This window comes from Hibiscus syriacus, unplaced genomic scaffold (genome assembly GCF_006381635.1).
Source record: "Hibiscus syriacus cultivar Baekdansim isolate YM2019G1 unplaced genomic scaffold, ASM638163v2 tig00020298_pilon, whole genome shotgun sequence".
NCBI lineage: Eukaryota > Viridiplantae > Streptophyta > Magnoliopsida > Malvales > Malvaceae > Hibiscus > Hibiscus syriacus.
In genome coordinates this window covers 22,127-39,172 of record NW_024062487.1, presented here as the reverse complement: position 1 = coordinate 39,172, position 17,046 = coordinate 22,127, and the positions used below count along the sequence as shown (strand labels likewise).

The following is a 17,046-nucleotide window of genomic DNA, read 5'->3' as shown; positions in this document are numbered from 1 at the left end:
AAACTAGATAAAGTTAATCGATATAGTTCAGATAGGAGAAAGACTTTGTAGGGTGAGTGACGGTTGTAATGTTTAGGTTTTCGAGTGATTTAAGGCTAGGCTTAGGCTTTGGTCGATTATGTTAAGTTCAAAGGTTTGATTTTGAGCTTAAATTAAGATTTAGACCTTATTAGGGTTTGATTTGGCCTGGTGTAGTGGCCCAGATGAAATTTAATGATCATAAAAATGAATTAGAGTTAGTGGCTTAATGATTAAAAATGTAATAAATCGATAACGTAAATAATTAAAATGTAATTTTTTTCTTAAAATTAATGACCAAAGTAAGACATACAAAAATCAAAAGTGACCCTAGGGTGGTTTATCCTAAAATATATTTGTATTTTAAGTATGAATTTGATTAAACTAATTAGCCCAAATTAAGAAGAAGAAAAAGTTACGAAACCGAATTTAGCGGAACAGACGGCTCATAAAGGAAAATAACCCAACGCTTTCCCATTTTTCGCAAAGAAGATCCACCAGACTCGCCCCTCTTTATATTCTTCACGCAAACCTACTACCCACCAACCGTCCCGATGGCCACTGCCGCCGCAAAATCCGTCGCCACCACCGCCACTCCTGCATCCGTCACCGTCGCCGCTAATTTAATCACAGAACCGAACCCTAAGAAAAATATTCCAGCATCCACGCATATATCAGATCCTCCTACAACCGTTCCCCGTTCCAATGCTGAAGGAACTGTAAAGGGAATCGAAGATTCGAAGACCACGGGGACTACTGCGGGATCTGTCGCAGGGGATACCAGCGTTCCCGTTTACGATATCCAGAAGAAGATTCGCCGAGCCGAGCGGTTCGGCGTGCCTGTCCAGTTGTCCGAGAAAGAAAAGCGTAATTCTAGGGCAGAGAGGTAAAATTCATCTATTTTACCTTCTCATTTTAGGTAGTATTTAGGGTTTTCCTTTGGTTTAACCTAGTTGGCGAGCATTTCTGAAGAGAAGAGAAGAAATTATTATTATTTTGTTTTAATTCGAAAATGTGTATTCTAATAATTTTCTTTAAATGCGATTGTTGATTGTTGGTGCCCTGAGAAGCCTAGATTAGTACTCTTTAAACTCGGTCATTGTTTAGATTGTGTACAATCTCTTAGAAGCTCTTTATTTTCAATTTTATTGTCTCTTAATCAATTTATCCGTTGGTTCTTAAGAATTTAGTGTGACCCCTTTATGATTTTACCTTATTTCCTTGATAAACATGCCTTCATTATTGTCTTACCTAGTTGGCTCAGTTTTGTGTTGCGTTGGAAGGAATTTTACAGTAAAGATCTCGTAACTGTAGTCGTGGAAGTTGAACTACATTTCTTGAGTTTTCTGTGTTTGTTGCTTTGTGGACCAATTTTGCAGGTTTGGCATTGCACCCAGCTCAAAGGGATCAGAAGCATTGAAGCAATCAGAGGTGGTGAAGAGGAAGGCTAGAGCAGAGAGGTTTTTGTTTATACCACCTTTAAGGCTTTACCCTGTGATGTATTGCTCGGAGTTGCATTTAATCAGTTTATTATTTCTTTTCCTGTGCTTCCAGGTTTGGGCTTGATGTACCCTCTACAGCTGTTGATGAGGCAGAGAAAAAGAAAGTTCGTCTTGCCCGATTTGCACCATATGCCAAACCTGATACAGTGGAAGGAGAAAAAAGAAAAGCTAGGGCAATAAGGTTTGTTCCAATGCGAAGTCACTGTTTCCTACATTGTTAGATATCTATAATGCCTAAAGAAATCTTTATTGGAAAAGATTTATTATGCATGCTGATATTGAAATTTGATTTTTTTCCTGATCTTTCCAGATTTTCGAATCCTCCATCAAGTTCTTTGGCCCAGGTAAATGACAAGGGGAATATTGAACCAGTAAGGGCTTAATTTGTTGTTTCTCTGTCAAATTTCATGGATCTGAGAAAAAATCCAGTGTTTTAAAGGTATATACACTTTTTCAGGAGGCTCCAATTGCTGGAAAAGCTGGTGGAGGTCTCTAAATAGAAATTACCGTAGTTAAAAGGTATCTTTGGAGATATGCATTTCCCCATGTAGACAGATTTACTTGTTTAAATAGGTCCATCCATATTATTCAGTTAGTCATATTTTCCACTGTTGTTTTCTTTTCCTTTTTCAGGTTCAGTGTCCTAACAGCGCCTGATTCTCTTGATGCTTCTTACAGTGTTTTTTTCTAACATCAAAATTCTAGGAGCAGTACTCCTTCTCCAGATGAATTTCCATATCAGTGGCAAGGCATTTTTGGCAGTTTGAAAGGTGTTTTATGGTATCTATTCCTTTGGTGAGGCCTTTTGGAATCAACAACAACCTGGAGTGTTCACCTATCTCAAATCTTACAAAGAGTACTGGAAACTCTGGAGTAATGGCTAGAAATTTTCTAGTTTTCCAAGTTAGATAATTTAATTATGGAGGTGGTTATTAGAATCAACTTAAAAATTAATGAGTTCTGTTTCTTACACTGTTTTAAGTTATAAAGTATCATCAAGTGTGAGACAGCAGTAGTAATCATATTGAGTCTGACATTTATTTCCATGGGTTAAAATAGGAAATGATATATGCTTCTTAGGAATTCTTTTCTACTTCTCATTTTTCTAGTGGTACTCTTACTGTTTTTAATATGTTAAGGCTTGTAGGGTTTTTAATATGGTACTTTTTTTATGTATTTAGATTAGTTTCTTTTGAGGAAGTCTGTAGTCTGAGAGTTGGTAAGGGTGTTAATCTTTAGTCTTTAAATAAGATTGTTTTTGTTGATTTGATCTCTTTTTCATCTTATAGATTTGAACATTTTCCTTTTACTAAAAAAAGAATCAAATAAAAACCATTTGTTAGATATGCGCATGAGCATGCTTCTTAATCGAAGTGATAGTTTGCAGGCTTGCATGCATATGCTTACTATGTGTGATGACTGGCATTGGTTCAACTTAAGTTGATGGTATATTTCTATTACAAATTGTCGTTGTGATGTTTTGTTATGGATATGTTACATCTTCTGTTCGGCATTCGATAACGAGAGAAATGTTGAAAATTGGCAATGCTTTTATAATATGATGATTGCTTACGAACAATATTTCTATAGGTAAAAACATTTGGCTGAGCCTGTTACTTCAGAATCTCAGGATTTTTCTGATGATGTATTTGAGATGAGTGAACACTTGTCTTTTAGGTGATTGGTAGCTTCCATTGGTCTCACCAAGTGAATTGGGTAATCTCTGCAAGGTAATTTGTGCTGGAAGTGAAGCTGTTTGTTTAATCAATGTTTTCCTCAGTTTGCTTGTTTACTTGTTTGGTCATGTAATTTTATTTTGTTTATTTATCAACAATATTTAGATTTGGAATTTATGTTTTGGTTGGATATGCTTATATGGAACATGATTGAGAGAGTATTATATATTCTTTTAATCAAAGGTAATATCTATTATTAGAGGTGAGTGTTCGATCAAGTTGATTAATTTTTTTTTGAGTTATTCGAGTTGATGATTTTATTCATATCTCAATTTTATTTGAAAATTTTCAGTCGAGTTTATAAAATTTGAGTCAAGTTCGAGTATCTATATAAATTTAATTGTAACTATTTTTAATATTATGTTACCATTTGATTTTAATTTAAATGTTTTTTTTATGTTTTTTTTATGTATGTGATAACATATATCATATAAAGTTGCGAGATTCAACTTAAACTTGAAAATTAATCTGTTAGTTATTAAAATTTTGAGTTATTTGAGTTTTATTTTATATTTTAATTTGAATTTGATTTTTTTTAGTTAAGTTGAATTTGTGAAATTTTAAGTTAATTCGAGTCGAATTGAAAAGATTAATTTTTTGAGTTGAATTGAGTTTTCTTCCTCCCTAATAAGTATTGTATTATTTAGTTGATTGAATGAAATAGATATGACTGATGTTTTAGGAAGATTTTGAGTTTTAGAGATATTATTCAGAAGAACTAATCATGAATATCGACAGATTTAAAACTGATATAGAAGTACAAGATGGATATTAAATCTATAACTTTTCTGTGTCATTTACATGTTTACATAATTGATATTAAAAAGAATATAACACAATTTTGTGAGATGAAAAATAAACAAAGAGTTTAAAAGATATTATAGTTGGGCCTTAATTACTCTAATTGTCACTCATTTTTAGAGTTTAATAATGCATTTTGAGGTGTTTCAATCACAATCTGTTCAGTAAAATCCTCCAATTACTACTGTTACTCGAACGTGCCCCATCTATATAAGCACAGATAAATTTACGACTGTTACTTTCATTGTGATATTGCACTATATAACAAAACTAGCCATTAGTGTTTAGTATAAAGATAAAAAAAAGTAAAACCCAACAAGTGACATTAATAGTTGCATGAAATATTGTTCTATGTAGACGTCTTACGTTCAAATAATTGTGTCTGTAGATATGTACGTGTTATTAATAATTAAGAAAGATTTTGACCTAAATCTTATAATTACTCTAGACTATTAAAAAAATATAGATAAAAGAAGGAATATGGTGGCCATGTAAGGCCTAAGCAAACATAAATTTGGATTATGAATGAGACATGATCAACTATGGTAGCTAAATTACAGGAAACCATATCTACACATTATGTTGCAGTCTCATCCCAAGTTTCTTTGGCAATAAACCAAACACCCCTAACGTATAGCTATTACCCTTTCCTGGCAAATGTTCCCTGAAATGAAGTTAGTCCCATATTTGTATGGCTATTAGACACCGGCGACGGCAAGCAAGTCGTCCTCCGCCTTTTATGGAAACGAGAGAGTTGTTGTACAAGCTTCCGTTGATCAATTGGGAATCTATAAACACGACTATGACTGTTATATCATCATGAAAATGTCTCCTCACCCCTCTATCAATCTTGTTCAGGTCTGAGTATCTCATTTCTCTTTTCCTTGCAGCTTCCTTCAGTGCAGCTTTAACAAGTCTCCTTGCAATGCCCTGCATTAAAAGGAAGAGTAAACCCGAAAATCTTCTTTTGTGCCTGTCATTATGCCATAGGTATTTCGAAACTTACATTTCGTGGGCTAATCTGGACAATTTTGACAACCTCCTGGTTGCTCAAGTGTTCCCAGAGACCATCCGAAGCAAATACAATAAATTGATCGTCGGGATGGAGTTCATGTACCAACAATGACGGCTCGGCACTAAGGATCGGCTTTTGAAACGATTCGGACAGTCTAAATTTAGGCAGGAGAGGCTCTTTGTTAAATTCTGCCTTCTTTAGATATGCATCACCAATGGATCTTGAAATCTGCAGTCATTAAAGATGGATCAATAAGAGACTTAAAATGAATTTGTTTTCAGTTGAGCAATGTAGCTTACCTGTATCAGGCCCTTGACACGCCAAACTTTGTGTTTCATCACAACAATCTGTGGATCATCGGGATGCAACGACCGTAGCTCGTCCCGTATGGCATTAGAATTCGCATTGTGCTCGATCGATAACTGCATCACCATAACTTCCTTAGTTCCTCTTACGGATCTGCCTAGGACTACTCTGGAATCACCAGCATTTGCAATGTATAGTAGTCCATTGCAAATCAGCCCCGTCAAACAGCACGATCCGACCGAAGCCATTTTCGGCTTGACGAGCCATTGTTTCTTCACAAGAGAAAGAAATTCGTCTTCCGTTGCCAAGAAAGCCTTTCAGAGATCATTTATCGATACGTCTTGATTCCCAGACACAAATGCTGCAACATCAAGAGAAATATAATAGTAAGCATTAGGCCAACTTAAAATGGAACTGCATTATGAAGGGAAATAACAGATAATGGACTTACACTTAAAATTGCAGAAAAGTTTGTCATTGATGAAGCTGGAAGCCTCAGGTCCACCATGTCCATCGTACACACCGATGAAAGTCCCATACGGACCAGACCGACTCGAACTCAACGACCCCGATTCGAGTTGGCTTTGATCCTCCAGCAAACTATTGGCTTGAGTCACTGCCATGGAGAAATCTCCATAAACATGTTGCCCCAAATCTTTATACCACAACAAACCATCATGGCACCCTCTAGAATCACTCTCAACAGACGCCTTCCAACAGGATTTAACCATTTTCAGGCAGCAAATGTTACATAAAATATATGTTCATAAAAAAAAATAAAAGATCCCAAGGCTCAAGTTTCTTCCCCCCCCCCCCCACAGTACTGTATAAACCCAATGTTTAGAAATATATAACCAAGAATTCTGAAACCATTATTACCAGACCAAATCTCAGACAAGGAACAAGCTTGGTATGGGCAAGCTTAACTGCAAAGTGTGTGTACATTGAGACAAGAAAGCAATAGTTTTAAAGTGAGTTATCAGAGAATATGGAGGTGTGCTGGTGGGCTGAGTACCTTGAATCTGGGTAAAATGTCTTTGGTCCCTTACACTGTGTGCCATGTTTCACCAACAGACATAGCTGGAAAAGAAATGGATAAGAGGAGACCTTGGGTTTTTTTTTGGCAGATTTTTAGTTTTATTTTATGCATAGTCTGAGGAGATCCAAGATGAGAAAATTAAAAGAGATTATATTGGGAATGTCTCAGGAAAGGCGGGTTAATATACGGTTAATATACAGTATTACCGGATACATTAAAATGTATTTAATAAATTCGGTTTAGCGGTACCTATTATGTTGACAACTAATAATGTTTTAGGTAGAAAATATGAAAAACTATTAAAAAATTTGGTAACCGGTAAACTTTGGTTATCGGTAAGTATCTATCCTTTTTATAAAAGTGTCCATACTTTTAACATATCAAGTAAATTTACCGGTTTTGTCATAATGAATCTGGTTTTGTCATATTTTTACCTGTTATATTGTAAATTATCTATCCTTTTTATAAAAGTGTCCATACTTATTTCACTGTGAAAATATATTTATTATTATCTTTAGTTAATATTGTTAAATTTAAAATCTAAATAATATTTTATAAAATATCAAAACAATCAAATAATTTTTTGTGTAAATGAAATTATTAAATTAATATTGTAGGTGGAAAACATGAAACACTATTAAAAAAAATTGAAACATAAATTACATAACTTTCAAAAAAATATATATCATTTTTATAAAAGTGTACATACTTATTTAACTGTTGAAAACATATTTATTATTATATTTGGTTAATATTGTTAAATTTAAATTCTAAATAATATTTTATAAAATATCAAAACAATCAAATAAAATTTTGTGTAAATTAAATTATTAAATTAATATTGTAGGTGGAAAACATGAAACACTATTAAATAAATTGAAACATAAATTACATAACTTTAAAAGCAGTTATAAATCCTAAAAAGTGTCGATACTTTTAAAAAATATATCGATCCAAAACGTATACCAGGTAAAATATGATAAAACCGGTAACAAAATGATAAAACCGGTAAATTTAAAAGTGTCGATACGTTATATAAGGATCGACACTTTGTGAATTTAAAAGAGAAGCAGTTATAGCGCCTATAATGTGTCGATACTTTAAAAAAAAATATCGATCCACAACGATATAACAGGTAAAAATATGATAAAACCGGTATCAAAATGATAAAACCGGTAAAATGATACCGGATATATTGAAAGTGTCGATACTTTCGTAAGTACGTGTAATAAATTATCGACACTTTCAAAGAAATAGGTAATTATCCTTTCGAAAGTATCGACACCTGACATAAAAGTATCGACACTTTTGTATTTGTATCGATTAAATATAAATAACATATCCGATGAAAATATAAAGGCCATAGCTAAATATCCTCTGAAAAAAGATAGAACGGACGAGTTTTTGAAATCGAAGAGTAATTGTTACTGCATTTCAGAAGGCGTTTCTAAAGCGAAGTTTGTTTGTTTGTTGCTGCAGTCGAATCGAAAAGTATGTTGTCGAAACCCTAATTTTTAATTATTACAGTAATCGCGATAGGGTTTTTTATGTGTTGTTTGGGGTTTTGGAGTAAGGAAGCATTTGGGACCGATTGCAGGTAGAAATAGATATTCAAGGAAAAATATAAATGTCGATACTTTTATTAAATATTATAGGTAGAAAATGATATTATAGGTTGTATAAATGTGCCGACACATTTTGGTGTGGCCATTCAAATTCTTTGAAGAAAACCGTTTTACCACAAGAGTAGTTATCTATATTTGTATATTGAAAAGTGTATGTAACAAAATAATTTGATTTGCGTAAACTGATATATGAAGGAAAATGGAGTCAATGGGTTGGAAAATTGTTGGTGGAGCAGATGACTTTGAAATTGAGGCCGAGACTCGAAAGCAACCAAAGGGTGGATATATGTACTTCTAGTAAGTATCAATGTCTTTTTGTTATTATTGTTGAAATGGTAATTGGATTAAAGTATCGATAAACTTTAAATTGATTACAAATTTTAAATGTTAACAGTATGGCCGAATGCAAAAGGATGAAGGGAGATGGCACACAGAGCGGTTCAGTATGTAAAATGAAATTGACATTGAGTAGTATTAGTATTAGTGTTAATGTATTGATTAAGAAACGTTTATGTTTAATATTAGGTGAAAAAAGATGCGAGGTCCAAATGGAATTCAATGAGTGATGCTGAAAAGGAACCTTACATCACACAGTCAATGAATGATAGTAAAGAATACAAAGAACGGAGGAAAGCACATGAAAATAAGGTATTCATTAAACTTGTAAATACGTTGATACAAAATATATAAGAACTATAACATATATATTGTTAAAAATGTAGGAAGTGTCGACAAGATGCAGCATTAAAAGGGTGAATTTATTAATTAAACACCTTAAGGAGAAGGGTCAGTTGAATGTGCTGGGAGAAATAGGTTTTGGATCGTTGATCGGAGTAAGGGATCGACCTATTCGGAGGGAATTGTGTCGATCCTTGATGGCACAATTTGACGTCAGTCAATGTATGGCTAAGTATGGTGATTATTCATTCCCTCTGGGGGTATCGACTGCTGCAGCCGTATTGGGGGTACAAAACAAAGGCAAAGTGTTATAGAAGTCTGTAGGAGTAAGAACTGGAAAGCACTTGCCTCCAAATATGGTTTGAATCATAAGGTGACATATGCTGAAGTTGAAGAGGATATCAAAAGTGGATCTTACTGGGGGGATGAGCTGAAGGCCCGAGTTCTATTGTACCTTGTCGGGATATTTCTTTGTCCAACGGGTGATACGTCAACGAACAAGGAATATATGAAGCTCATTTGCGATGAAGGCTTGAAGGGTGAATTCAATTGGGCTGAATATATCCATTCGAGATTGATTGAATCAATCATCACCTTTAAAAAGGGCAGCCAGAGATACCTCAAAGGGTGCATAGCAATCTTAGAGGTAAATGAGTTGAATCACTTTTTTGTGTTTTTATAAAAATATAAATTTTATTATAAATGCAGGTTGCACTATCGATTTTTGGTCGGGCTGTGAGGCAGTGCCGGCTTATGAAAGAACCGGAGTGGCACGCATCCGTGCATGGGGGAAGGAAGAGGTGGTTAGAGTGATGGTGAAGTTGAAGTTGGATAGAGGGAAGAAGCAAGAAATGGTAATAAATGTAATTAAATAATATTAAGAATATAATCAATGTCTTACTATTGTAATTTAATTTTGAAGGTTATTGGCAAGGATGTAGAGGAGGCAGTGGAGGCAGAGGAGAAGAAAGGAGGGATGGTTGTATTGGGGGATGACGGTGAGTGGGACGACGGTGAAGCAAAACAGAGTAACTTCGACATTTTGATGTCTGAATTGGCTGATATCAAAAAAATCCAATTTGAAATCATGCAAAGACAATCAAGAGTCGAAGAGAAACTGATCAAGCCGTAGAGAAACTCGAGAGAGTCGAAGATACACTCGAGAGGCATAAGGGGGTAGTGGAAGGAAAAATAGATGGAGTGGTGAAGAAGTAGAGGTGTTGAGGGGTGAAGTGGTGAAAGAAGTTGGGGTGTTAAGGGGTGATATTAAGATGGTGACGGGAGAAAATTTGAGGGAGTGGTGAAGGAGGTTGTGGATTTGAGGAGTGAACTTACGGGGGTGAAGGGGGTGGTTGATAAATACTCGATGAAGGAGCTCAATTGAAGGGTGAAATAAAATAGATGAAGAGCTATGTAGAAAAAAAGTACGATGAACTGAAAAAATATGAAGAAGAAAAGAGGGAGGAGGAAGAAGAAGAGATGGAAGAAATGAGGAGGAAGGAAGTCGATGTCATTTATACACCGGAGAGTGTTATAGCAGCAGTTTTGGATTCGGAATGTCCTGCACCCCAGAAGAAGAAGCAGAAGGTAAGTTTAATAAAAGAATACTTAATTTGATTTTTATTATGTTGTTGTGACAAAAATTTGTATGCAAAATTGTAGGTTGAAAAAGCGGATATTCCAAGCGGAATTGATGACATCGAAGCTGCAATTTGTGATTATTTATGGAATAGCGAGTTAGAATCGGGGTAAGTGAAATATATTGTTTTGTGAGTGATATTTAAATATTTCATGACAACATATTAATCCTAATGATTCATACAGATATTCTGTAATATCAATGGGAAATCAATTCGCTACTGTATACGACGTTGCAACGTTGAAGCCTACGGAATGGATTGACGGTGTGGTAAGTAGAAAGTAGAAAATGTTAAAACTTATTGAATATGTTCTGATTGTGTAATTAATTTTGTTAGGTTATCGATTTGCTCGCCTGGACCATATGCTACGATTCTCAAAAGTCACTCCGGAGGATTGGCTACCTTCCATACCTCTTAGTGGTGAGTTAAATTAATAAATTGAAAAGTAGTGTTATATACGGTAAATTAATAATGTTTGTTGCGTAATTACAGCAACAGGCGTTGGAAGCCAACAACAAAGAAAGTGTTGAGAGTATTTCTACCTTCTGGGGTGTCATATTGGATAACTATGTGAAATTCACCGACTGTGAGAAGGTAAGACACCATACCAATTGCAAATGATGTTTTCGGATATAGAATGTTGAATTTTGTCAAATTGGGTGTGAAATTTGTTGCAGATCATGATCACAATAAACTACCATAATTCACATTGGTATCTGTTGGTGTTGGATATGGTAGATCATGTTGTAACAATATATGATAGTATGTTTACAACTGAAGCAGCTAAACAGAGAGTGAAGGATGCTAAGAGATTGGTATGTATGTATGTATGAAAGGACATTATGTAAATTATAATGCATAATTTTTTTGGTGCATAACTTCTTCTATTTTAATGCAGATTAAAATATTAGATTCTTATAATAAGAAACGCATTTGGGTTGAGTCCTGTGGATCTCTAGGAAAGTATCCCTTGAAAAATTTCAAATTTGTGGAGCATAAGAAGAATAAGCAATTGAATGGGTATGAGATGTTATCACAAATAGAAAGCTTAATTTATGCAGTATTCATCATAATTGACATGTGTGGTTTTCAAATTTTGTAACAGATATGATTGCGGCATGTATGTGATGATGTGGATGGAATCGATCGGTTCTACAGGGCAACTGGTGATTTTGTAAGTGGATAGAAAAAATCGTTTGTGGTAAAATTGTTAAAAGTCGTATATTGAATGCTGTAGTTGACAATACTTAACGTTCTGACAATTTGAATATAGGTTGTTGGAGACTGGGATCGATCGCGAGTATTAAACGATCTCGTAAGCCACAATCAAAATGAACGAAGACAGGAGATAACAAAAGCTGCAATATTACATAAGAATAACAAAGAATGCAATGATGTAAATGTAGGGTTAATTTTGTATAAGATTTATAATTTTGTATACGATTTATATTTTCGTATGTGAATATAATTATGAATGAGATGAGAAAAGTTAGCAGTATGTTGTTGTATATGTTTCTTATACACATTAAGGGTCATGTTGATACTTGGAAGTAAAAGGCAAATTTACAATATGGCCAAAAGGATGTAATTTTTCAATCTAACCGGTACAATTATACCGGTTTATGTGAGAATATGTCTAAATAATGTGTCGACACTAATATAGTTTGTGTCGATATTTTTTTTCCAGAATGAATGGAAAACAGGGTGCACCATAAAGTGTCGATCCATATATAAAAAGTGTCGATCCCAAAATCATCGAACCCAAAAGTAATAATATGTAATTTTTCAATCTAACCGGTACAATTATACCGGTTTTATGTGAGAATATGTCTAAATAATGTGTCGACACTAATATAGTTTGTGTCGATATTTATTTCCAGAATGAATGGAAAACAGGGTGCACCCATAAAGTGTCGATCCATATATAAAAAGTGTCGATCCCAAAATCATCGAACCCAAAAGTATAATGTAATATGTAATTTTTCAATCTAACCGGTACAATTATACCGGTTTTATGTGAGAATATGTCTAAATAATGTGTCGACACTAATATAGTTTGTGTCGATATTTATTTCCAGAATGAATGGAAAACAGGGTGCACCATAAAGTGTCGATCCATATATAAAAAGTGTCGATCCCAAAATCATCGAACCCAAAAGTATAATGTAATATGTAATTTTCAATCTAACCGGTACAATTATACCGTTTTATGTGAGAATATGTCTAAATAATGTGTCGACACTAATATAGTTTGTGTCGATACTAATTTAAATATGAATGGTGTACAGGGTGCACCATAAAGTGTCGATCCATATATAAAAAGTGTCGATCCCAACATCATCGAACCCAAAAGTATAATGTATATGTAATTTTTCAATCTAACCGGTACAATTATACCGGTTTTATGTGAGAATATGTCTAAATAATGTGTCGACACTAATATAGTTTGTGTCGATACTAATTTAAATATGAATGGAAAACAGGGTGCACCATAAGTGTCGATCCGTATATAAAAAGTGTCGATCCCAAAATCATCGAACCCAAAAGTATAATGTAATATGTAATTTTTCAATCTAACCGGTACAATTATACCGGTTTCATGTGAGAATATGTCTAAATAATGTGTCGACACTAATATAGTTTGTGTCGATACTAATTTAAATATCAAGTGTTTTCCACCGTTTACGATATATAGTACTCTTAATCGAGAAACCCTAAACATAAAGGCAAGCAGGCAGATCTTCCTCTTTCTTCTACCGTTATCATAAGTGACGACCAGATATTCAGGTAAACTTATCGATATTTTATGGGTTTGATTGATTTCTATATTGGAGTTTTTATCCTGAATGTGTTTGTGTTCCATTGTAATAGGGTAGCATCCAACCAAAATGGCTCCAAAACGTCAGCGTCAGAAGCGAGGTCTTTCTCAAAGCTCTTCTCAACCCAGTTCTTCTCAACCACCTCCTTCTGTAACAAACGATTCTTCTGAGGAAATCAGGTCCTTCGAAACTCTGAACTTTAGATCCGACATGGAGAAACAAAGATGGCAGACGAGTTTTAAAGTAAGGAAGATTCGTCCCGAACGTGTCATTGACCTGGGTTTCTTGTTTGATGATAAATATGCATTTAGTTTTAAATCCACATTTACATCTTGGGGTTGGCTTGAATTCCTTGGTGTAGAACCAAGATATTATCCCAACCTAGTTAGAGTCTTCTACAACAATGCTTCCTTACAGCACGAGTCTAATAAGACTATATAATAGGAATTAATACACATGTCATGGGAAGGATATATATATATCTCCAGAAACTATTGCGGAGGGTTTAGGTGTAGCGAATACAGGGGATTCAGATGAAAATGGTGTAGATTGGTCTACAATTAAACGGGTTACTAGAAATAGCCCAATTCACCTCGATGTAGAGTCGAGAGTGTTTCACAAAATGCTCACATGGTATATCCGGCCTAGTGGGGGAAAACATTCAACGCTTCGAGACAGCGATTATTGGTGGATAGCAAAGTATAAATCCAAAACGGCTCCAAACATTGCAAAACTCATATTTAATACAATTGTATATATGGTCACAAAGGGAGTAACAATTTCAACTACACTACCATATGGATGTGTCATCACCCATCTGTTGAAGAAGAAGGAAGTTGATTTTTCGCATGACGCCCCTGTTCGATTAACCCGCAAGATTGACATGGTATTTATTAAAAAAGCGGGATATGATTTTGTTGAAAAACTCGGTTGGAAGCGTGTCAAGGAGGTCGGATTAGATCAAGAGAGGGAGGAAATGGACCCCGTTGGCCATGAAGAAGAGCAACCAAGTGGAGACGCAATGATGGAAGTAGCTCCAGTTGCAGAGGATGTCACAATTAAGACCGTGATGGAATACATGGTCAATTTTCGGGAGCATATTGATTCCCTTGTGAGTGGAATGCGATCCGATATTTCATCATTGCAACGTGAAGTCTCCATGTTGCGTAACGAATTACGTCAACGACGTCAAACGAGTTAGGTAATTCATTATCTATGTTTCTTAACATTTACACGTTCTGAACTTTATTTTATTTTCTTTTAACAGATGTGGACAACTAAGCGGTCGCAGAAGATGAAGCTGACGATGAAGATGACGATGATGATGACGATGAAGCTGGCGATGAAGATGATGACGATGATGATGAAGATGATGATCCAAACAAGTATCGTGTCTGCAACGCCGCCTTCAAGAAAACTTTTAATTTTTGATCTCAATGGTGTCCTTGCCTACATCCCAAGACTGCCGGCAGGTTTAATTCTATTCTTTTGTATCCATTATTTTAACATATAAGCGTAGAACTTTAATCTCATTTTCTTCATGTTGTAGATGTTGTCCTCAGAAGAGGATTATTTGAATTTATGCAATTTTGTGTCGACAATTTTGTTGTTGCCCTTTGGTCTTCAAAGATGAGGTTAGAACATGTTTGAGGCAATTGAATTACTGTAGTCAAAATCGTTAATACACATTTGAATGTTAACATTCAAACTTGATTACAATCTCAGGCATAACGTCGACCGTGTACTTGAGAAACTACCTGTATTTTCCGAGCATTTTCTATTCGTGTGGGTAAGATGAATGTCATTACAGTTTGCTGACTTTTCGTTGTCTATGATTCCTACATATTTATGTTCGACTGTTTGTGAACAGGATCAAAAAAATGCAAAACATACGATTCTGTTACCTACTGTAAAGATCTCAATGATGTTTGGAACGCGTGTCCAGATTTTAACGAGCTAAATACACTTTTGGTCGATGATTCAGCGGAAAAAATGATTTATAATCCGGTAAGTTGCATTTATGCAATATTTTTTCCAGTTGAACAGGTGTTCAGACATTGATGATCCAAACAACTTATGTGTTTATATAGAAATACAATTACATATGTCCACATACCTTTGACGCTGCTTCCCATTCGAACGACAAAGCTCTAGGTATGACACAAATTTATTCATGCTTATGCGAATTTAATTTATTGTTAGTAAAATTGCACCTCATTAGTTTGATAATTGAAATTATTTATGTATGTCCTCAGAAAAAGGCGGAAACATACGAGAGTATTTGGAAAATTTGTTGAAGGCCTCTAATGTTCCGGACTTCGTTAGAAACAACCCTTTTCCATCGGATTAATTTTGTTTGTCGGTACATTATTTAAACATTCTTGTGTATTTATATTTTGGTGTGATTATATGGTGTGTATATTTTCATTAATTATTCCATATTTGCTTCTATGTGTACATATACATTTGAGTGTCTATACTTTTTTAATATATTGTAAAGTATTTATCCTTTTTATAAAAGTGTCTATACTTTTTCCACTGTGGAAAACATTAATTTAAGGTTATCTTTTGAGTGAGTTTTAAGATATTAATTTAGTAATTATAGGCGTCTAATGATTTATTTTTTACGTTACGGTATATTATTATTAAATTAAAAATTCTTAATATTATTTTATAAAATATCAAAACAATCAACTAATTTTTTGTGCAAATGAAATTATTAAATTAATATTGTAGGTGGAAAACATGAAACATACTTAAAAATATTGAAACATAAATTACATATCTTTAAAAAAAGTATCGATCCTTTTTATAAAAAGTATGGACACTTTCAACATATTATAATAAAATAGGTAAATTTGCAATATAACCGGTATAAATATACCGGTTTTATGCGCGAATAGGTCTACAACCTATATCGACACTTTTTTAATATTGTGTCGGTACTTTATGTCCATATTGGAAGAAAAATGTGTCGATACGATTTAAAAAAGTGTCTACATTTACACATCGGAACCCATAATTATAATGTAATAGATAATTTTGTAATATAACAGGTATAAATATACCGGTTGTATGAGCGAATAGGTCTACAACCTATATCGACACTTTTTAATATTGTGTCGGTACTTTATGTCCATATTGGAAGAAAAATGTGTCGATACGATTTAAAAAAGTGTCGACATTTACACATCGGAACCCATAATTATAATGTAATAGATAATTTTGTAATATAACAGGTATAAATATACCGGTTGTATGAGCGAATAGGTCTACAACCTATATCGACACTTTTTAATATTGTGTCGGTACTTTATGTCCATATTGGAAGAAAAATGTGTCGATACGATTTAAAAAAGTGTCGACATTTACACATCGGAACCCATAATTATAATGTAATAGATAATTTTGTAATATAACCGGTATAAATATACCGGTTTTATGCGCGAATATGTTTTCATTGATTATTCCTAATTTCCATTATGCATGTTTCAATATATATTTCGGCTCCACTATAAATATTAGCCCAAGCCAATATGCATGTTATCATTGATTATTCCTAATTTCCATTGTTTTTTTCTAACGTTTAAACGCGAGGGAAATCCAGACCATTGTATTTTTTGGTCAACTTTAAAGCGTCAGAAACGTTTCGGGCGTATGATCTGGGTGGTAAACAAATAGCAACTAAAATCTAAGTCCGAAATGCTTCTGAGTACCACCCAAATCATAAGTCTGAAATACTTCCGATGCTCATCAAAATCCAAAGCTCATATGGTGCCAAGCAAAAGGAAATCAAAATTCAAATCTCATATGATGCCAAGCAAAAGGAAATCAAAATCTACAACTTGATTTTGAACATTGATATGA

General features: G+C 34.2%; 1 protein-coding gene and 1 pseudogene across 2 annotated transcripts; one reads left to right on the top strand and one right to left on the bottom strand.

Moving 5' to 3' along the window:
- The first annotated feature begins 476 nt into the window (after positions 1 to 476).
- On the top strand, positions 477 to 3,372 carry LOC120209809 (protein MODIFIER OF SNC1 11-like). 2 transcript variants are annotated; one of them, XM_039208711.1, is made up of 6 exons: positions 477 to 904; positions 1,398 to 1,478; positions 1,573 to 1,701; positions 1,831 to 1,891; positions 1,978 to 2,039; positions 2,154 to 3,372. In XM_039208711.1, the coding sequence occupies exons 1-5, from the start codon at positions 573 to 575 to the stop codon at positions 2,014 to 2,016; spliced, it is 642 nt and encodes a 213-aa protein (XP_039064642.1). In that variant the 5' UTR covers positions 477 to 572; the 3' UTR covers positions 2,017 to 2,039; positions 2,154 to 3,372. The 2 variants fall into 2 exon arrangements, with proteins under 2 accessions (XP_039064642.1, XP_039064643.1); XM_039208712.1 differs by having other exon boundaries at positions 478 to 904; positions 1,831 to 1,864; positions 2,154 to 3,370.
- Positions 3,373 to 4,538: 1,166 nt separating this feature from the next.
- LOC120209813 lies at positions 4,539 to 6,556 on the bottom strand (annotated as a pseudogene).
- Positions 6,557 to 17,046: the final 10,490 nt, after the last annotated feature.

What these genes read in the sequence shown, in the direction of transcription:
- LOC120209809 (XM_039208711.1), top strand. Translation starts at nt 573, where the DNA reads ATGGCCACTGCCGCCGCAAAATCCGTCGCCACCACCGCCACTCCTGCA. An exon ending in AGGAAGGCTAGAGCAGAGAG is followed by an intron (nt 1,479 to 1,572) that starts GTTTTTGTTTAT and finishes CTGTGCTTCCAG; the next exon opens with GTTTGGGCTTGATGTACCCT. An exon ending in ACAAGGGGAATATTGAACCA is followed by an intron (nt 1,892 to 1,977) that starts GTAAGGGCTTAA and finishes ACACTTTTTCAG; the next exon opens with GAGGCTCCAATTGCTGGAAA.